This window comes from Chaetura pelagica, unplaced genomic scaffold (assembly GCF_000747805.2).
Source record: "Chaetura pelagica isolate M959 unplaced genomic scaffold, ChaPel_1.0 scaffold344, whole genome shotgun sequence".
Lineage (NCBI taxonomy): Eukaryota > Metazoa > Chordata > Aves > Apodiformes > Apodidae > Chaetura > Chaetura pelagica.
Window position 1 is genome coordinate 7,982,823 of NW_009953098.1, and position 21,597 is coordinate 8,004,419.

Here is a 21,597-nt window from a genome sequence, read left to right on the forward strand (position 1 = left end):
TATCATTGGTATTTTTGTACTATACAGCAGCATAAACGGGTAGCTGGAAGGTAGTATATATAGTGATATGTTTTACATCATCTGAAAATGTTCTTCCAGCACAATACTGAATAAATTAGTTGCTGTAAACTAAGAGATTCAAAAAGATTGCATATTTATTATGCCGTACCTATTAGTATTTGTACCACTATACTTGAGGTTACCCATTTACTTATTTATTCAGCATTTATTATATCAGTGCTGTATATTGTACAATGGCAGCCTCAGGGATCTAATATGAAATAAGTACGTAACAAATTTCTTCAAAACAACCTTTTCTGTTCACATTAAATGTTTAGAACTATCTTAATCCAAATTTTGATTTCTTAGAAAAGATGTAAAGCTTTATAAAAAGCTGTCTACATATTGCATTATTAATTTATGAGCCCAAACCAAAGCTATATGGCAAGACAGTATTATGGTCTGTAAGAGTGGTCTTTCTTTTAATTAGTGTATGTTTAGCAGCAACAAGTGACTACCAACTTCAACTTCTCTTCCAGAATCAAAAACAGGTCTGTGCTTTTAAATCCTGTAGCAACAGTTTCTCCTGTCGCTAGACACTGCGTAAACTGATTGGTACCATGTTTCTAAAAAGGAAAAAAAAGTATCTATATTTTAGTGACATGTATATTTTAATACTACTCAAAAATAGATTTGGGCACACATCACCCAACAATCTAACCTGACAGTGTCTAATTTGTTATACAAACTGTCCTGGCAATTTAAAGGTTGTACATTAGAGGTGAGGCAGCCTGACAACTCAGTTGTACAATATACAATGTAGAGGATTACCAGCTGTGTGGTGCAGTACAGCATGAGGATTTGTGTACCACTTCTAAACCCTTTATTCATCGTCAGTGCCTTTTAATATGCATTGCACGTACCAACGACTAGTGTCATGCTCTTAAGTTCATAGCAGTGTTAAAAACCTAAATTCATTTCAACCAAAAAAAAATTCAGTACAAGAGTGAAGCACTTACATTGTAGAAAAAAACAGGGCTTATTTTAAAAATGTCTAATAGTCATTGTTCACATTTCTGTAAGGGGGATAAAGACAACTGATGAGCCAACATTTTACTTTTTTCTCCCCCATTATGCCAGGAAGAAAGAACAAAAATAGTCCCAAATTAAAAATGGGGCTTTGGTTGGAAGTAAGATCAATTAGGGTGGTTTCCCTTTAAAAGGCTACAGCTGACAAATATAATGCAGAAGTCACAAACGCTGGACACGACTCTGCAGTTCTCCATTTGAATGCATGAACAAAAACCTCCTTTTACACAATTTGTATTTATAAACAAGTATCTTGAGGGTAAGAACAAAAACAATCTACAAGACAACCAGCCCATTAATCCTACTTTGTACATACCAAAATTCTGAGCAAAAAGAAGAAATCAGTTTAAGCTCTGACAGACATCTGATTTAAAATATTCTAGCCTATGATCAAGAAATGCCTCTTGTACCATAAAAGCAAAACCTTTAGGAAAAAAAAAAAAAGGCAGAAGAGGTCTCTCCTCCTCAGACCAGTTCAGTCTCATTGGTTCACCCCTCAGGCTCATGTGCCCCTCTCCCTCTTTCCTTCTGCCCAGTCACCTGAAAAAAATCCTGAACTGCCAAAATATTTCTAAACAATACATGTTTTAAGCTAACCACTTGTTAACGTACCAGAGAAGCAAAACCATGTTAAACAGACAATCAGAAACTAGCTTTGACTTCTCAGAACATAAATTAAAAAAAAAAAATTAATGGGAGAGGCAGGAGGAAGAAAGGGGCACACAGGGATCTGCTATTGGCATTCACACTGCCTCCCAAATAGATATGACATGAAAGACCAAATTCCATCACCAAAGCACAGCTATGAAAAAAATCTCAATTCAAATGAATTAAACTGTAGAGAGCTGATGCCTATGAAAAAATTAATTAAAAGGATGTGTGTCAATGTCCGTGCTGGTGGAAATGAAAGTAGCCGGCTGGAGCTGAGCTTTGCTTCCAAAAGCACCACACAGTTTCTGGAGTTACCAGCAGAAAAGTCTTCTCTTCCCACAATGGTTTCCATGGCAATGCAGTCAGTCTAGAAAGGAGGGGGGGAAAGAAGTCAGTGACATTTTAAATACAAGTTATATTGGAAAAAATGTTTTCTAGTGAGGAGCACACATGGAGCTTCTCCATTGCAGAAATTAAAGCTGCTGAATGCAGACCACAGGTCCATCACAGAGGGAGAGGGCTCTACCAGATTACACCACGCTCAGAAATCCTGAACCACCAGGAAGGCTGAAGGAAGCACCAAGCTGACACGTGTACGCTGGCTGGCAGTTGGGGCACCAACCAGCCCCATCCTGCCAGCTCACGCACCCAGGAAGGACCAACACTGACAGGTTCCCATCACCTGTCTCACTCTCAATATTTGCCTTAAGGAGATTTTGATCCTCTCAGGGTGACGCACTCAGCACAGTGCGGGGTGGAGGCAGAGCAGTGCTGCTCATCCAGGGGTCATTCCAGCCAAGGGGAACACTCCTATCTGCAGCAGGTACAGAACTGCAACTCCGGTTGCAAACAAGGAGAGGCAAGTCATGACAGCAGCATGCCCTGTCCTCAACTTTTTAGGAAAAAGCTGAATTTAGAAACACCTCAGATTACAGTTTTTGCAGGAAGATACAGCCAGGTAACAAGGCAGAAGTGGAGGTAGGAGAGAGGATGGCCTGAAAGCAGAAGACCTGTGCAATTAACCAGGCACATGCCAAGGTGAGAGTGACTCAAAAGGTTCACAACATTGAGAAACACCTGATGAAGAGGATGCAAACACTTTCTGCAGCAGTGTGAACACAAACTGAGGAACATACAAAAAGTCACTTTTCAGCTCACTACAAAACTCCCTCTACTCCCAACAGAGCCAGTAAGAACACTGATTTTCAGCCCAAAAGGGTACTTTCACCCAAATCACTGGGTTATGCTGCTTCCCAGTGTTGACAGACTGTCCTCCTCCACCATTTCTGTCCTCTGCCAAGACTGAGGGCACTGTCCCCTGCTGATCAGGTGGCTTTGGTCACCTTCTCTTCAAGGTTTGAGTCACATGTCTGCAGGATCTCTTTCCTGGCATTACAGAGAAGAAGGAAACAGCAGGTTGCTCTCATTGAGAAACAACAGCTAGCTTAAAGAGATTGAGCCTTCAGAAAACATGGAATACAGAAACATAGCCTACTTCTTCCTCACAAAACCACCTCACAGAAGCTCTCTGACTGCTGTGGCAGATCTTGCTGCCCTTTAGAACTGCAATAGAGGAATACTTCTGTATGAAGCACAACAACAGCAGCGTGGCCTGCTGGAAGGAAAGGAGGAGGTTTGGAGCTAAATACTACCTGTGCTCTTCTGAAGGGTCACAAGGAAATCAGTAAAATCTCATTGCTAAGGAAAGCATAGTGCTTCACTGCCTCCACCACAGGGATATGCTGAAGAAAATGTGACCATCTAAAGAACAAGCATTATGTATAAGACGACAAACCTGTATGTTTACTTACATAACCAATCATAAAGTATGTACACACAAACTCCACCCTTAGTTTGAGAAGTTATGATTTCCATTCAGCTAAAAATACTGTCCTTTCAAAAGAAAAGAAGAGGGGAAAGAAACAAAGAACAAAGCTCAGATGGGCTGCAGTGAGCAGCCCTGCCACTGCAGCTGGGACAGCCCCAGCTCTCAGCAAAGGCTCTAGAGACAGAGAAGAAGCAAAGACCATGGCAGCACTGGCAGCAGTGCAGGGGTAAAGAGGTCCTTCAACTCCAGGGGAAACTCCCTTTTATCCTTACACAACCCCCATCAAGGTCTGGGTTGCAGAGTTTCATTTTTCAAACACATAATGATTTCAAAAATACAGTAACTTTTCCACAATTCAAGGAAGAGACAGCCAAAATACACCCACAACTCAAGAATCTCCATTTGTATTATTTCAGACATCATAAGATCACTACAAAAAGCTATTGCTTGTTACACACAGAGCGTGATGTGGTTAGCGATGGCTTTGTTTTCATAAAAGCCAAGTGAAGCTATTATTTTTTAAATAGTTTTCCTCTTTAGAAAAATACTGTTTTGTTGTAGGACCAAAGGATGAAAATATGCCCCACAGCTTGCAATGAATCACACCTCAAGGATGCATGCAAGTCAAACACTAAAACAGCTTCTATGTTAAACTTACATTCAGTAAAAATTAACACCAGCATCCCCCCCACCCTTTCCTTGCTGTGGACCTATGAGCTTACATAAAAGGAACTTCAAAAACTGTCTCTGCTTTTGTCAGGACATTTTTCCTCCACGCCTAACACACAAGGCACACCTGAAAGCTGTTTGACAAGTTATTCTAATCTCTCCAAGCATATCCCCAAAACATTTTGAAGAGCAAAGGCCTGGCTGTTTGAAGCAGACAATCCCATGTGGCAGAACTCAGTATTTATACCTGGAACTTTTTGAAAACTTTAATAAACTTATACCAAATTACATTTAAGAAATTGTGAGAGAAAGGGCAAGACCAAAAATAAAAACCTGCTTAACTCCTAACTTTGATTCTTTGAACAAGCTTGGTATAAGAAGGCAGCAGGATGACCCATTCTAAAGAAAACCCACCAGGTAACTCTAAAAGCCGAGACTAATGCAAGTTGATTTATAAGGAACCAGAAGAAAGTAACCTCAACTAAGCTTCACTACAGCAGATAAATTCCCTGGATGTCTCAACTCAAGAGACCGCTTGGGACCTCTCTGCAGTGTGTGTCCCCCCCGCCCCGAAACTCTGCTTGTTAAACAAGACATTAATTTGTCCTCACCTGCTCCCCATGATTATGAACTATACTACATTTTTAAGCTGAAACAGAATTGTGGGAACTGTAAACAAACATATGGGAGTTTCACATAAACATTACCTACAAGCTGGTAACAGTTGCCTTGAGCCTTTCAGATGGGGAGTTACTGTTTGTCATCACTTCTCTAATCCCTTTGTAAAACTGAAAATGTCAGTTTTGCAGTTGCAGCAGTACAGCTGGCTCATGCCCTGAGTCATCAGCTCTTTTTTGGGGTAAAAGCATCAAGCATTTATATAAACATAGAGATAGACAGAGATAAAATTTTTATACACATGTATAGATGTGTCTGACAGAAGGCAAAAAGAAACTTGTGAAACTTGGCCATATGAAATAAAAATCCCTCCAAAATCTAAGACAAGACAAGAGGTCGTGAAAAGATCCCTCCCACAAAACATCTACAGTCGTCACCATCCATCAGGGTGGCACTCAGGAGTCCATTCCTCACTACAGCCTGAAACACCCACAGGTCACCTACTACCAATCTACAAGCATCCAAGATATCCCACATGATCACCAGTGAAGTCTGCATCCAGGAGTGAGCAGGGTGTGCAGCAGAACCCAGGACACTTTCTGCCATTGAGAAATATTAGTATCAGGGCTGGTAACTGCAACCATGAAGTTTTAGGAGTTTCAGCTGATGTAGCTTCTCCCACCACATCCTCCCGGGGAGTTAGATCTTTGCTGAACCACGTGCCTAACTACATCTCAGGTTTTAGCACTCCAGCTGCCTGCAGGAGCAAGCAGGTCCTCTGTGTTAGCAGAGCTTGTTCTCTTCATACAGAGGCACCTGCACCAGCTCTGCGAAAGCTCCACATGTGCTCAGGCAGCACAAGAAAAATTAGTCAAAGAGGTGTAAAATGGGTTTTGGTGTAAGTAAGAACAAGTCTGTTATGCTGCTGATATTCAGAGCTACTTTGTGGATTTCCACCTCCGTCGTTCCTTACCACAGGGATCCTTAAAAAGCAACATGGGTTTATTCAGTGAAGTTGCAAGGGTGCTCAGGCATTAAGCTCCTTGGTGGCTCTTCTCCCCAATATCTGATCTTTTTCTATATTTTGACTAGCCAGAAGGTGAAGGTAAACTAATGGAGGACATGAAGGGCTCCTGAAAACAACACAGCTTCTGTGAAGCTGGATGATCTTATTTCATAATGTAATGAAATTTGTAGTTTACTATGGTAACAGAACAAATATTAGAACTGCCGATCAACAATAAAAGCCAGATTAGCATTTCACTACAGATACCTTATCAATGCATTTGAGTTGACACTGACTGAAGGAAGCTGTCAAGAGCAATGCATGAAACAACCCTTCTAAAAGGAAGACAAATTATGAGATGCCAACTAGTTGGGAAGAGAGGAACAATGCTCACGAAGTAGCACATCAGTGCCTTGGAGTTCTCAAAACGTAAAATGCCAGCAAATTAAACTCAGTGGCCAGATCAGACCTGACAATTTTGAAGATTACTTTCAGTCGCAGTGTAAACACACCACTGTTCCTGGACTGTCATGAGCTTTTCCAAGAAAATTTGCTCAGTCTACCAAAAAAAATTTTCTGATAACTGATCATTACAACAAAACAGGGAGCAAAAAGCTGATCTGAAAAACACTCTGCACTTTGGAAGCAGCCTAGAGAAACACTAAGTGTTTTCATAACACCCTACACTGGGCTTTTCTGTTTATTCAAACTCAGCTCCGTTAACAGATTCTACACAAAAGCTTCAGCCTTTATTCAAAACTGAGCTCTGCTGCTTCAGAAAATTGAGAACAATACAAAGTCAACTTCCTATGAACGTTTAATATGGAAAACATGTCCAGGAAGCACCCAAACATTTTCACAGATTACCTCTCAAAATATATATGTAAAGTTTAGAAGATTAAACCCAAGATCTCTTCATTACACAGTTCTATTTAAATTAATCTGTTTAAGATGGGACCAGATTATAAATTACAGCTGTCCAAAACTTTCTGAGGAACAAAATCTGAGGAAAGGGATCACAAGGGCACAGGAGAAACTAAGAGGGGAAATATTTAAAATAGAATGGCAGGATGGCATTGCTCAAAAATGTTTTGTTTACAGTTAAGGAACACACTGAAAAAGTGCTCTACAAGTTTTTCTATGCAAAAACAATCTACAGGCTTATATAAATTAGGGGCAGAGGACTAGATTAGTCTTAATTCATGAGACTGCAAACCCAGTGTGTTCCATTTGAAAATTTATCAGATGAGAATATATCCAATTTACACTTCATTTCCTGCATCTGAATTATTGTGGTCATACAAGTCAAGTCACTTTGAAACAAACCAAGAGGGTTTAAGAACATAGCAGACAAATGCTAATTCTCTCAAAGAAATCCATCCTAAATACTATCTGTTTCTACAGGAAAGGCTTTTACTGACTTAATTTTGCAACCGGTTGCTAAAAGGATAAAAGCTTTGCTTACAGAAGATATTAATTTAAGATAATTAAATTATTAAAATCTCCATGTCAAAGACTAAGCCTAATGCTTTCTGTAGAACACTAGTGAAGTTCTCCATTTCCTGAACTTCAGGTTAGGGGGAAATGAGAACTAATCTGACTTCAGCAGATCAAAAGGAGCAGAACAGCCCTCAACGTTCTTGCACAGATGGCCACACAATATTCCTGTTGTTCAGGAAAGCACCAAATCCCAGCACAACCTCAGGACACAATATGCACATCCAGAAGCATTTTGTTCACATCACCAGGGCAGGGCAGCAGGACTGCAATGTATTTATTACATTTCAAGCCTTCCACATGGCATGCAGGTCAAGGCAGGGAAGTAATTTGCCCAAATACATTCTTCGTAAATTAATGAGAAATGGTTTTGTCCCAAACCTTACCAAATATGTAGTTACTATCATACACCACTGTCCTGTTTCTTCAAGTACTTAATGGAATGGCATAGCTTTAGACCTTGCTAGAGGCAAGTGGCGTTACTTGAGAAAAGCAGAATTCCTTCTTAATTTGCACACACAGACGCTGAGTCTACAAATACACATCAGAAAAACAGACGTTTACTGTGGCCTCTATATGTGCAGTTACTGTACCTGGGCACCCCAGACAGGGCCCTAACACAGAGACACATCCTTATTTGGGGAATGTACTAAACTACATGCTTGCCAGTAAGCACATATTTCACATACCTTCTTCATCCAACAACAAATTAATGATGCTTGAATTAAGCTAATGAATATATTTATACCCACAATTTTACTGATTTTCCACATGCAAATAAAAAAAAATTTAAAAACCTGTTAAATGAGCCATCTTTTATTGGATAAACTATTCAAACACAGTGACTGGTAACAACACATCCCAGTAAATGAGATTTCTCCTCAAGTTGTATTGCTAAAATTCAGAAGACAAACAACCACTATCCAAAATTGTTGATTCAAACCATGGTTCTGTTGTTCTTAGTGCTTAGCCATTTCACGAGCTAAAAAAACTTCTCCCATGCTTAAAGATAATTTTACTTCACTTTGCAGAAATGCCTTATCTTTTGCAACAGTAGCCTCTTTTCCCATTTTAATAAACAGTAGTGTTGTTTCTAGGAAGGCCTTACGCACACTCCCTAATTTCATCTCTTTTACTGATACTATTCCTAGAACTAGGAAACTTGCATGCAGTTTTGGCAGAGCCCTAACACCAATTCAAATTGCACTGGGCAGCTTGACAAGAAGTTGTTGGGGTTTATTTGGGTTTGGTTTTTGTTGGTTGTTTATTTTGTTGTTTATTTTGTTTGGTTTTGGTTTTTAAACTAAACTTCCATTACAATATAGTGAGACAATACTAAAAATTAACGTTTCTCTACTTAGAAACACAGATAAGTTTGCGATTTCAGATTTTTATGCTACAGAAGAATAAAAAGAAATTCTACTCACGGCCAACCTTTAAGATACTACAACTGACCTCCTACATTGCAGAAAACATGTAAACTTTAACCAAAAAAAAACAACAACAAAAACAAAACAAAACAAAAAAACAAACCACCTTGTTTGTGTGGCTTCTGACAACAGCACCTGCCACAGCTCTCTCTGGTCTCATGACAAAGGTTAGGAGCCCTGAAGTGCCAACAGGGAGGGACATATTTCCCACCTGTGCTCTTGCAGCAAACTGAATGTTAAGAACTGGTAGGAAACTAATAGGAAAGAAAACAGCCATATCAAATACTGGTGCACAGCTCTGGTATCCTCTTTCTAAAGGGCTTGGAATAACCAGGAGCGTTTCAGAATAGTGCAGAAAAAAAATCATGAAGGTGAGAAACAGCTTCACAGGGAGGAACAGGCAAGTAACAAGGACCCTTCGACCTGTAAAGAATTATTAGGATGTATCAGGAAGTGGAAAAAACCCCACATTCCACTGCAGGTCCCTATTGTTGTGCAGTATGGGAAGCTCCTGACACTGGCTAAGTGCAAGGCAGAGAAGAATACAGCATCCACACAATTCTGAATGGCATGGAGAGAGAAGATAGGGCTCCTTATCTCTCCCAATACACAACCTAGGGGCTGTGAAACAAAGCCAGTATGGAGCAGGGCCCAAAACAGAGAGGTCTCCAAGCAGCATGCACTGCCTGACTGCAGCCTGCTGGGGATACAGGAGTTTACAGAGGATCAAAGGGAGGTTGGAAAAGTACTTGGATTAAAGATCCATGAAGGATTATAAAACACGACAAACTACATCAGGCTCAGGAAATCCCCCAAGCTGGAAAAAAAAAAAAAAAAAAAAAGAGAGGCTGGGTGTATGCCTGTGCGGAAGTATCATATACACCTGCACTGCTCCTGCTCTGCTGGGTGGTGTCTGCTTGCAGGCACAGGTCTTTGGTTTGTGAGAGCAAAACTATGCTTATAAACACAGCTAAGAGAAAGGACAGTGTCACTCATGACTAATGAGACAGCTCCCTACCCTTCAAATGACCTTTCCTGATATTTCCTCTCTAGGCGAAGTTTTTCCTCTCTGCAGAAAGTTTCACCTATTCCAATTCCCCCCTTTGTTCTTCCCATCCACTTTAGCTACTGATGCCTCAAAGCATTCAGCGCTACCTTTATCCTTCACTTCTGCCTGCACAAAAAAAGGTTAAAATCCTTTGTATCAGCCACTCTGCTACCACACAAGCGTAATTTTTTTTTTACATTTTCTAACAATCACATTGAGTCTGTGTTAACACTAGGATACCCAAAACTCTTGCTTGTGCAGGGGAGGAAGAAGAAAGCTTGAGGTTGCATTCCATGTGTGAAGCAAGGTCTTCTCAAATCACAGCACATGCACAAGAGCCAGGGATAAGGCTTTCAGTTTCCAGGAGCAGCTCAGGAGCTTACAAGGACACAGTAAATACTCTGTCTACACATGGACAAGTTTTAATTAACAGCAATTCTAGTTTAGTGTTTACCTCGTGGAACACATCAACATTAATATTCCAATCTCTTATACCCTCAACAGTGAGTGAAGCCTCACTGCTGCCACCACTTCCAGACTTGCCCACTACCACAGTGTCTGTTCAAGCTGATCTACTGACACAGAAATAAAGTAACTTTCTCCTCTCAAAGCTATTGTTTTGCCCTCCAGCGTCCACAGGCTACTCTCAAGCAGCTGGAGGCACAGCAGCATGGACAAGAAGGGACCACCCAGACCTACATGTGCAGACTTGTACTCCAAATGATCTGACACACTGGTTATGAATCCTGAGAGTCAAAGCCACACTGCTGCCTCTTCCCCGATGCTAGAAGATTGCCAGAATCCCAGAGATGCCACCTAAAAAGCCACTGCAAAACCAAGAAAGAACCAGCAGTAAAGCGAATGCAGGTCCATCACTCCAGCTGCTTCTGGAGTGCAGCCTCACAAAGAATGGAGGATGAAGGTCCGTGCAACATTAACTGCTACGGGACGCTGCGCAGGGTGAGCCTGTGCTCTGGTACACATTCCTGCACCCCTGCTGGCACGAAAACTATTAGGCTGCAGGAAAACTAACATACAGAAAGGAAAAAAAAGAAGGGAGGAAAAAAAATAAATCACATTCACCATCTAAAAGGCAGAAGTAAACACCGGGACATGCTCATAACTTGGAGATACATGTTGGCCCACATTCCTCTTACCGAGATTAATATCCTGGCCAGTGTTCTGACATTTACCTCATCCTTTTCAAGTCATTTAAACCATTACAACCACTATATTTATAGCTCGCTACCTTCCATCACTCCCTGCATGTGCATACCCTTCCAAGTGTCTCTACCAGCTTCCTCTCTTGCAACCACTCTCAGGCAGCCTCTTATCTCTCTTTGAGGCTTGCTCTTATCTTCACTCTGCCAATGGTAGCAGCCTAGATCTTTATCTTACTCTCCACCCCAGCACATTAAGTTTCATCCATCTCTTTAGTTTCATCTTTTAAATTGTAAGCTTCTTAGGACAGGGACCAACACATTTACATTTGCAGCATGATACAGGGGACCTCTGTCCTGCCTACCTGTTCAGGTTCTACAACGTGTAGAGATCACATCTGGAGCTACAAGCTTTCATTAAGAGACTGTTGTAATAGTGCCTGAATGACCTCAAGATGAAATCTGTTCATTTTTTAACTCATTTCTAACTGATTTCCTTTTCACCACAATCTGCAATTTAAAAACATCTTGATCTAAAAGCAAACAAACAAAAAACCTACCCACCCCACCCCCCAAAAAACACCACAGAGTTAAATATAGATGGCAAACACCTCCACATAACAAAAAGCAAACATTCTGGAAGTTTGAACTCGAAAGTGGATGTTACTACTGAAAACCAAAACAGCTTACCAATTGGTCTGACAGTCTTAAAATATTGAAACATTCCATATTGGTTTAGGTTTAAGAAACTTTATTGTTTTAGGCTTACAGATCTTAAAGCACATTCCCTCATCTGCACTGAAGGAAGTTTTACCTGCATTCATCTTGAGCTGAGTATGCCCTTGGCCAACCCACCTGGAAACTAGTTCCACTTACTTAGACCAGGAAAGCAAAGGAGCCCAGACCTAAGGAGAAGCCTTCCTGTACCATTTGCTGATTTATCTTTGCCTGTTGTTAATAAGATACCGCAAAAATTGCAGAAACACTAGTATCTGTTAATTGCTTAAACAGGGTTTTCATACAAATGAGGTATGTCATGGCTCACATTAATAGTTTTTCTTGGTCTGGTATGCAGTAGGTTTTCTTATTTATCCAGTGATGCATCTGCTTCACTAAGAACTCCCCAAACTCCCGGTAGCCTAAGTGATCTGTGTGAAAAGAAGCACCGGTTCCCAAAAAAATCATTCAGGTTCAGCTGATGCAGCATAAGAAAAGTTACACTGCAAGTTGAGCTGTTCAGCAAGAACCATAAATAATAAAGCAAGCTGGCTTGCCAGGAACATGGGGACAGAACCACACTATTCCCAGTGGAAGGAGGGTGTCACTCATTAGTGCCTCAATAAAATTAAAGGAAGTTCTACCAGGTTTCTTGCAAACCTTTTGGTATTATTTCTCATGATTTTCTGAAAAAGAAAACTTTTCATATCCTCAGTCATTCCACAAAATCCCTTACTACAAAAAGAGAAATCTTTCTGCAAGTAGGGAGCGTATTTATTAGTTTTTCATGCCCTAGCAAAAAGGAAACACTCTTCTTACCTATTTTATGCTCTAAATAATAATTCAATATTTTCATACGTTTGTGATAAACACATGCTATACAGTAAACACAAGCACAATTCATCTTTCAGTAATAATTTAAAATTTTCCATATTATTGAGTCACATTAAATTGTATCATCACCTTGGAATTACAGCCAAATCCTAACTATATTAATTTCAGTATAAGCCATGTCTTTCAAAACCCCTCTCTTCTCAGAAGATTAAAGAAGATTAGACCTTACACTTAACTCACAAATCCCTGGCATGCAATACACATTAATACACACACACAAGCAGACTGAATTCTTAGCATCCACCCATCCAACCATATAGCTAAATTATCAGAGGAAAAAAACACTGTTCTGAAATAAGCAACCTTTGCCCCTTAAGATACAGCTCAGGACTTAACAAGGGCAGAAAACTCTTGCTACTACATGGTCACTCCTAGGGTAATGCTACACCCCAAGCAAAACCTCCACAAATCCAAACACTTGTATGCTCAAGATCAATTAGATAAGATACTCAGCAATACCTCTGAAATGCCTTTGATGAGTCAAGCTAATTTACCTTTGTCTTCCCACTGCCCTCAAGTATGTCACAAATCTGTATTGATCAAGGTAATCATCCCTAAGCTGAGTGACCTTTATGGAGATGTAGGGCTTGATTAAAACTAGAACATAGTATGTCCTTTTTCCCCATTCATTGTTTTAACCTGTAAGACAGCACTACAACCTGATCATTAGATTGCTGTTTAAAAAGTCAAGCAGCAAATTTGCAGGGTTGGCCATAGGACACCTCTCCAGCCAAGTCATTACAGGCCATTTAAGGATGAGTCACAAGGTAATGCTTCATTTTTAGGACAAAACAGCAGAAATAACACATCCCCAGGCTCCAGAAAGCTTGAATCTCTCTCACATGCCTTTCAGTTTTATCACCCTGTTTTCTTTTGGGTTGAAGACCTCCACATTTGATCTCAACAGTTCTTAAAATAAAATTGTAGAGTTTGTTTCTTGCTTCGGATCAGGAAAACAAACTTGTTAGTGCACTCAGCATACTAGACACCATTCAGCATGTTTTTGGGAGCACCACAGATCCACAGAGCACACAAACACACACTAAGGCACAGCAGAGTACTATAAGGTCTTTTCAGTACCATCCAAAACCTCAAGGTATAAACTCTCTCCCCAGCAATCAATATGAGGAAAACTTACTAAAGATCCTTTCATTAAAAAAAGAGCATATGTAGGGGAAAAAAAAAACAACAAAACACAAACCCACACTCTACCTACTGGTAGCAAGCCACTGGACCTACAAAAAGCCCCTAAGAAACACCAAGTGATAAACCACCCCAGTAACCCTGGGCTGGAAGGACAGGATAAGCACTGCACCCCTTATGCTGCTCCCACTGACCACCCCAAAAGCCAAGGGAAACAGGGGACCCTCAGACTTCAGGGGAAAAAGGGGAAAATGTTGAGTTATAGAGAGAAAAATAAAAGGGCAATAATGCATTTAAGATTTCACTAAAAGACTTATTTTTTAAAGTTTGAATCAGTACCAGATTACTCCCAGAACTCCCCACATCCTGCAGCAATGCTTCAACCTATGAGACAGCTACGAGCAGAAAGTTTCAGACTTCCAAAAAAGACACATATCACCACCAGCTGCAACTGTGGATTTAAAGTCTGAAAAGCTGATTTCCAAAGTATTTCAACACTGACTACAAGTAAATGTTCTCTCTCAATGGCAGGGGAACATTCTTGTCTCAGATTTTCTCACCCAAGCAGAAGTAAAACCCAACTGATTCTTGGTCAAGTATGTATTACTTCAAAGACACAGGCTATATAGCAGCATTCAGATGTGCTTCAGCAGAGCTCTTCACGTTATTTTTAAATGCACCCATGCCTTAAGTATTCTGTTGATACAAAAGAGCTTCAGTTTGAAGCAAACTTTTAAAAACCACTAGTCTGAAACCCAAAAGGGGCAGTTATTTGCCTGGTATCCTATAAACTGTAATTTACTATATTAGTAATAGCTGAAATTTCCAGCTTCTGAATTTCTCAAAGTGTATATTGTTCATTATATTCTTCAAGATCTTGCATTTGAAACATACAAGTTACCATAAAGTATCTGGACAATTTGGAACACAGGTTTTGCTTTACAACTGTTCTTATTTTCCTTCCTTTCAGCTCCCCATAGGGTACACAACACTCTCGCCCAGTCTAGCACAGAAGAGATTAAAAAGGTGAAGAATATTTAAATTATAATCCTGCACTTTAGAGAACTTCTGAAATAATATCTTATCATAGTGTTCGAGTATCAGTTAGAGATAAGATTAAAGAGTGGGTGTAGAATAGGTGGTTTGATACTAAGCTGAATATTACATTTACTCTGAACAGTTGTTTTGGAGTCCAGAGTATCTTTGCAGGTTTAGTATAGCTAATTAGGAATGAAGAAACTTGCATTATACAGAACCCATTATTCAGTTTATTACCACCCCATTCTCATTATCCTCCTCAGTTTCTACAAGGTCCAATAACAAGGTATACATTAGCTAAGCCCTGTTTGAAGTAGCTTTAGTGTTCTGTACGCATAGCACAAAATTTCATGACTCAGATTCATGTAATCAAAACTGCAAACCGCTTGCTTCAATATTGTGCAACAATTTTGTGATGAAACTGTTTTGCTAATAACCTCCTTAAACTTCAAGCATTGAATATTAGAACCTTATACTCTTCTTATCATTATTATCAACATAAGACCCAAGCTCAATATTGCCTAAACCTCAAATAAAAGTTTAATGACAAGTCAGGCCTATTTACGATTTCCAGTTAGTGCCCTCCCCCTCCCTCTCTCCATGTCATGAATGGAGAGAGAGGGGGGGGGAAAAAAATAATTAAAAAAAAGGTTTGATTCACATCAGTGAACCTGAACTAGAAGTAGTTTGGGAACTACAATGAGGAGGCAGTGATGCATTGAAAATCACTCTTACCACCCTCAGCAGTCAGGAGAATGCAGTCACATAAATTTCCACTTAAGCAAACAAAAACAAAACAAAGAAGCAAAGAATCCAAAATTGGGAAGTGTTTTCCTTCCAGTAAAACTGCAGTTTAAAAAGAAGTGATCAAGTCCTCTACCTGGCAGAATTTAATAAATCTGGCATAGCTCCTTCATAGGAAGTAAAGGGCAAATGCATCTGCTAAATATTTTCCTTAAGAATGGATTTAACTACAGAGCATTTTTTTGGCAGAGTGGGATGTAAAAGGAAAGATGCATAAAAGTCTTCAATCAATTAAACAAAGGCACACGACACCTTTTCTGCATGTAAGAAGTTTAAGAGTGAAGTTATTTATTTTCATTACTCAAAATTGAATGTGAAGCTCTTTTTCTGGATTACAGAAAAATATTAAACCAGCAGAAACCCGTGAGCTGTTTAAAGAATAGACTTCTAAAATTATGCTTGCTATAACTCAGAGAAACAATTTAGTATGTGAATGAAAACTGGTATCCTTATAAGCAAGAATTCCAAGTCATTACTAAGAAACTGATACACACCAATTTAAAACACTGTGTTCAAGCCTGGCAAACTACTTTTAGCCTGGACTCTTCTGAAATCTGTTCACCCCTCCATGAGCCACCTACAAGTGACCAATGTCCACACATCACCTGGCCTCCTGCTATATACCAGAAATAGTTTATGCTGTCTTCATAGAAAACTGCTAGGCCTTGTTTTGGAGCAGTGTTTCTAATTTTGTTTTTCTTATTAGGACTAGAAAGAAGACACCAAACTAAGCTCTTACTATGCTCATGCTTAATTTCCTGGCAATGCCCATGTTTTTATGCAGTTTATTTCATTTCATTTTAATGCATGTCTCATTTTCGGAGAACTTGGAATTCTCAGCAAAAAACATCAGCTGTAAGTCTCTTGCCCCTCTGCAACTTGTAATAGACATGGGAAAAACCCCAGTAGTAAGCAGAACGTTAACATAAATACAATTTTTAAACAGATTCTCTCTCTGGAAAAATATTTTTAAACTTATTATTTACCATTCAGCTGGATGGAAATAAACTGGTCAGGTTTTTTTTCCCTTCCATTTTAAAAAAGTTTTACTTTACAACTTCAGTCATCTGAGGGGAATAATATAAAATAGGAATTCTGCTGTCTTTGCAGACAGCAGAAAAAAACCCGAAAACAACCAACCAAACAACAACCAAACAAAAACCAACCAAAAAAACCCACAAAAGACAAATCTGCTGCAGCAATCAGTGTGCCTCTGACTTAGCAGACAAATTTTTCAAGTGCTGAAAGACTAACTTTGGAAAAAAAAACTTCTTGAACTGGCAAATTTCAATGTCTTCTGAATTCGATTCCAACCAACAAAACAAAGCAGAGGAGAAAAAACCACTGAGGCAAACCACACGTTTCTGAGCAGCCCCAAGCAGTGCTGCCAGACTCCGAATGGCATGCAAGCTGAGTCAGGCTTGTACCTTCCACTATTAAAGGCTACACAATTTTAAGCTCTTGCAATACCTTCTGATTTTAGACAGTTTTAGAAACTAGAAAAAGCACCATCATTTAAGTGTAAAAGATTGTAATTTAAAATATAAAAGCCAGCAGCAGCCTTCCCCTTTACTGCTGTCTCTGTTTACAGAGAAAAAGACAAATATCAATGTCCAACAGAGATTAAATATTTCCTCTTACTATTCATCAATTATTGACTGCACGTATATTTGCAAAGAGGGGGGAACAGCCTTTCCAACGTGTCCAGTTTTCTATCTGGGTAGGCAAATTGCTGTAAGGAGTTCAGTGGGTCACTAACACAGAAAGAAGGATTATACTTCTAAAGTTACAGTGCAATGCAGTGCTTGCACAAACACTGCTGTTCAGTCAGTGGACACACATATTACCACTAATAGCTAATTACTATTTTTTGCTCCCACCATGAGAACAAAGAGCTTAAAATAGTAATAGAAGGTGTCCCTCGTCTTTCCCATATTCTTTCTCATATTCCTCTCTGCTCCCAAAACTCTTCTCTTCTTTGCACACCTTAAACTACATTACCTTAGTGTTGGTCAGACCACTGGTCGCTTAAAAGCTGTGGCCTTCTCTCCAAGGTTTCAGACCTGGATGACACTGCTCAGAACCTGCTCCTCCTCTGCTACAGGTGTTCCTCCCCTGTCACCCAAAAGGCAGATCCCTCTGCACAGCAGTGGAAGGATTACAGATCAGCTAAACCCTTGCACACTTCTAAAAGGTGGTGGGCATGGGATGCAGGCACCCCCCGACCACCCTGGTCAGCCATCAAGGGAGAATACAAGGATATTTTGGAAACCAGTTCTCAAAGGAGCATCTTCCAGGGATAGATTTGCACATTAAAAGCTCTTAAACGTGCATTTCACCTACATTTACTGAAAGAAATAGATGGAAGCCCCAAATGTTGATGTCTGAACCGAAATTAGCAATTTTCAGCCTTTGCTATCCACAACACAAATTAAAATATATCAAGCTCACAAAAAAGAGTGAGGACTCATCTATTTTTAAGAAAGGAAGAAGAAAAAAAAGTGAAGGAAAAAAGCGCTACCATAACTTCAGGATAAGAATTCACAACATGAAACACAATTAAGTGTTTATTCCACCAAAATTTCTAGAAAACCAAGGCAGATGACAGTTTGATAGCACCTCTAATTGCCCAGAAGTCACAAAAATCCTCTAGGCCAAGGATCATGCCTCCTTACGACTATGTACAGCAGTTAAGATACTGTGCCACAATTGGAATACTACAGAACATTATAAAAAAAGAACATTTACCCCACTCTGAAGACCACATTTTAGTATTAAGTAGAGAACCTAAGTCCTACAGTTAAGTAAGCATGAAAGGAAAGTGCTGTTAAAGTTCCAAACCTTTTCTCGCAGCGCTGCACTTCAGACCATCAGATCTGCTGAAATCTATGCTTACGTAGGCTCCACTGTCCAAACCTGAAGTACCATTTTGGAGATGGCAAGTTGGTGCTGTAGTACTTGCCTCACAGCTTATAGGATCATCGCGTAAATTCAGAGCGATGTAGTTTAAGCCATTCTGAAATCCAGTTGAGGTATCCCGGGACATTTTGCTTTCCTGACCATCAGAAATGTTTTCATCCGGTTTTAACCAAACATTATCAAATGAGGCAGAGCTGTGTCTTTTGCCACTGTCAGTAAAGAAAGAGGAGGAGGTGGTCACAGTCCCAGCAGAAGAGAACGTTTCAGAACTGTGTCTCCTCCTGCCTTGAGGATCAGCTCGAATCACTTTCGGTCCCATAGGAGGTTCAGGATTGGGAACAGAGAAGCTACTGCTACCAGCGTATCGATCAACAATGCACAGCCTATTAACTATGGAAGAAGGGCTCTCGATCTTCACACCATCTTCAGCCTCGGTGGCAAATGGCCGTGGCGGTGTTGCTGCCATGTTGAATGTCATCTCCGTGTAGTCATCAGTCCTGTTACTGGCAGTGCTAACACAAGCGGTGCCAAATGAGAGCCTGGCGTAGTCAGGATTTGGTTGGTTTCTAGGAATACTGGAACTTGCATAAATGGAAATATCTGTTAAAGAATTGGACAGTTCCTTTGCTGCTTTTGGTGACTGTACATCCAAGTCAACGCTCATATAATCAGAAAGCGGAGACTGTCTGTGGTCACTGCTTGAGCCTAGAGATGATGGTGATCCTTCTGCAGATAAGGAATATGGTGTATTACTTGCCTTTTCATTAAAATCAATATTTATGTATTCACCAGGACTTGCTGGCTCAGGTGGAACTGTACGATCATACATTCTGGGGATAGTGTTACTCCCTCTAGTACCTAGGGGGAGCCTTGTGGGCCGAGTAGCCCTGTTCTGCACAAGTCCTTCATCTGAACCTTTCACCACTGGTGGTTTAGAGATGCCATTAGCCAGAGCTTCACTGCTGACCCCTTTTATGTTTTCTGGTCCACCATACAAGAGTTTTCCAGGTGAAGACATTGGAACATATTCACTGTGGTCACCATTTTGTCCTGATAATGCCTTAAAGCTTCGGGGCAAAGAAAAATATGAACTGAAACCTTTAGAAACTGAAGTGGTGTGAATATAATTAGAATCACCGGGGTGCTTTGGAGCTGAATTACCAGGTGACATATCCATGTACTCATTGTTTACAATCTTCTCATTACTTCCTTTAGAAATAAATCCAGTTAAAGGACTTCGTACAGGCGAAGAGCTAGCCTTTGGAAACATCATCATATATCCTCTGGAGTCAACCTGAGATGGTGACCATGAATTGTTAATCTGTTTTGGAACAGACATACTTTTAGGAGTCATTGGCAAATAATCACTGTTGCTGGATAGAGAAGGTGCAACTCCTGGCATCATTGGCATGTATCCATCATCCCTGGCTTTACTCCTACTTTGGTTACATACGGAATCAAGGTTAGCATCACTGTACTCCAATTCATGGTTATCTTTTGATTTTGGTGTTTCAGAGTAAAGCAATCGTCCATGACTTCCTGCAGAATCTTCATCCAACAAAGCTGTGGTTTGTGTTGTCTTCTGCTGCACTGCTACAGAAGTTGGTTTTGTTAGAGAGTAAGTTCTTTTCCTGAAACATTTTTCAGCCTCCATATAATCATCCCTTGAGCTGTCATCTGCCTGTTGCTTACTCATGGACATATATTCACTCAGACAGTTCTCCTCTCTGATGGGTGGTGTGTTTCCCAGGGAATCCGGTGTATTACTCCTAACCCGGAAGTACCTGAAATCTCCAGGGCTGGAGCCATATTCATCAGAAGAAATAAAACCCCCATCGCTTGGGGAACCACAAACAGATGAACTAGAAGGCCTGGTCAGCATGTCCGAAGCAGAGCCATGGCCACTACTGGAAGAAACACTGATGGGACTTGTAGTGGAGGGAAAATGAGAAACAGGCAGCGAAGCAGACCTGGTGTGGTAGGATGAGCTGTAAGTGGCCCTCACGTACCTTCCACTCCCTTCTTGCCGGCCCAAATTCATCCTTGCAGTATTCAGGTGGATCAGACTCCCAGTCACTGACCTAAAAGGTCTGGTCATGGTTCCTTCTCCTTCACTGGATGTTCTGAAGCGGTAAGAGTTGCTGCTTTTGGTGGTAGGAGGAGTCCCTCCAGCAGCGTTCTCAGTTCTCGACCTTCTCTGCAAGCCCGTCTGGCTGGGGGGCAGGTTGCCCAAGTGCCTCCTAGTGGTGATGAAGGAAATAGGATTAGTACCACTTCCACCACCAGAAGACTGGCTCTTGCTCCGGGGCCTGAACTCTGCAAAGGCCTTTAGAGCTTTCATGGTCTCCAGAAAAGTTTCATGCATATTCTGGGCAACCACCGAATCATCCACTTGCATCCAGAGTTCTCCAGGCCCAATGGAGGCAGATCTGCCCACTTCAATGAAGAAGAAGTTCTCAGAGTGTCCACAACGGCGAATGTTCATTAGCTGCAAGTGGACAGAGGGCACCTCTGAGTTCAGCTTGACGAGGTGGATGGCCTTGCTGGAGAGGCACAACCTGTAAACCCCAGTGAGGTTTTTTGTTTGTCCCAACCCTTTGGGCTTAACATTGACCTGCCACACCTCCTTGAAGACAGTGCCGGGTCTCAGGGTGGCACCATAGTGCTCGTCATCCTCATCCAACTGCTGATCAGCGTGGTCCTCCTGCTCCAGGAAGCCCCTCTTGCTCTGGCTCATGAGCTCGCTGATGGCCTCGTACCAGGCCTCCTGCTCAGCCTCGTTCTCGGCCAGCATGGCAAAGTACTCGTCCTTGGTGTACAAGGCAATGATGTGCTTGTGCTTGGCATCAGCCCGCCGGCTGACGGTGAAGCACTGGTACAGAGGTATGACCCGTTTGGGCGGGGGGCAGCAGAGGGCCCCGCCGCCCCCCCCCGCCCGCAGGCTGCTCTTGAACTTCTTCTCACTGTCGTAGTACTCCAGGCGGGCGGGGGCCAGGTGGCTCTCGGCCCGCAGGACGAAGTAGCGCTTGTGCCCGTGCTTCTGCTTCCGCAGGTAGCCGCACTTCCTCACGTCCTCGCCAGCAGCG

The 21,597-nt window shown here is 41.1% G+C and overlaps 1 protein-coding gene across 1 annotated transcript; it reads right to left on the bottom strand.

Moving 5' to 3' along the window:
- Window positions 1-1,606: 1,606 nt before the first annotated feature.
- Window positions 1,607-21,590, bottom strand: IRS4 (insulin receptor substrate 4). The gene is made up of 2 exons (XM_009997136.1): window positions 18,434-21,590; window positions 1,607-2,107 (listed from the first exon to the last, which is right to left on the bottom strand). The coding sequence occupies exons 1-2, from the start codon at window positions 21,303-21,305 to the stop codon at window positions 2,103-2,105; spliced, it is 2,877 nt and encodes a 958-aa protein (XP_009995438.1). The 5' UTR covers window positions 21,306-21,590; the 3' UTR covers window positions 1,607-2,102.
- Between the last annotated feature and the right edge of the window lie 7 nt (window positions 21,591-21,597).

Bases quoted from the DNA above. Each gene is read 5' to 3' on its own strand.
- IRS4 (XM_009997136.1), bottom strand. From the start codon at position 21,305: ATGCTGGCCGAGAACGAGGCTGAGCAGGAGGCCTGGTACGAGGCCATC.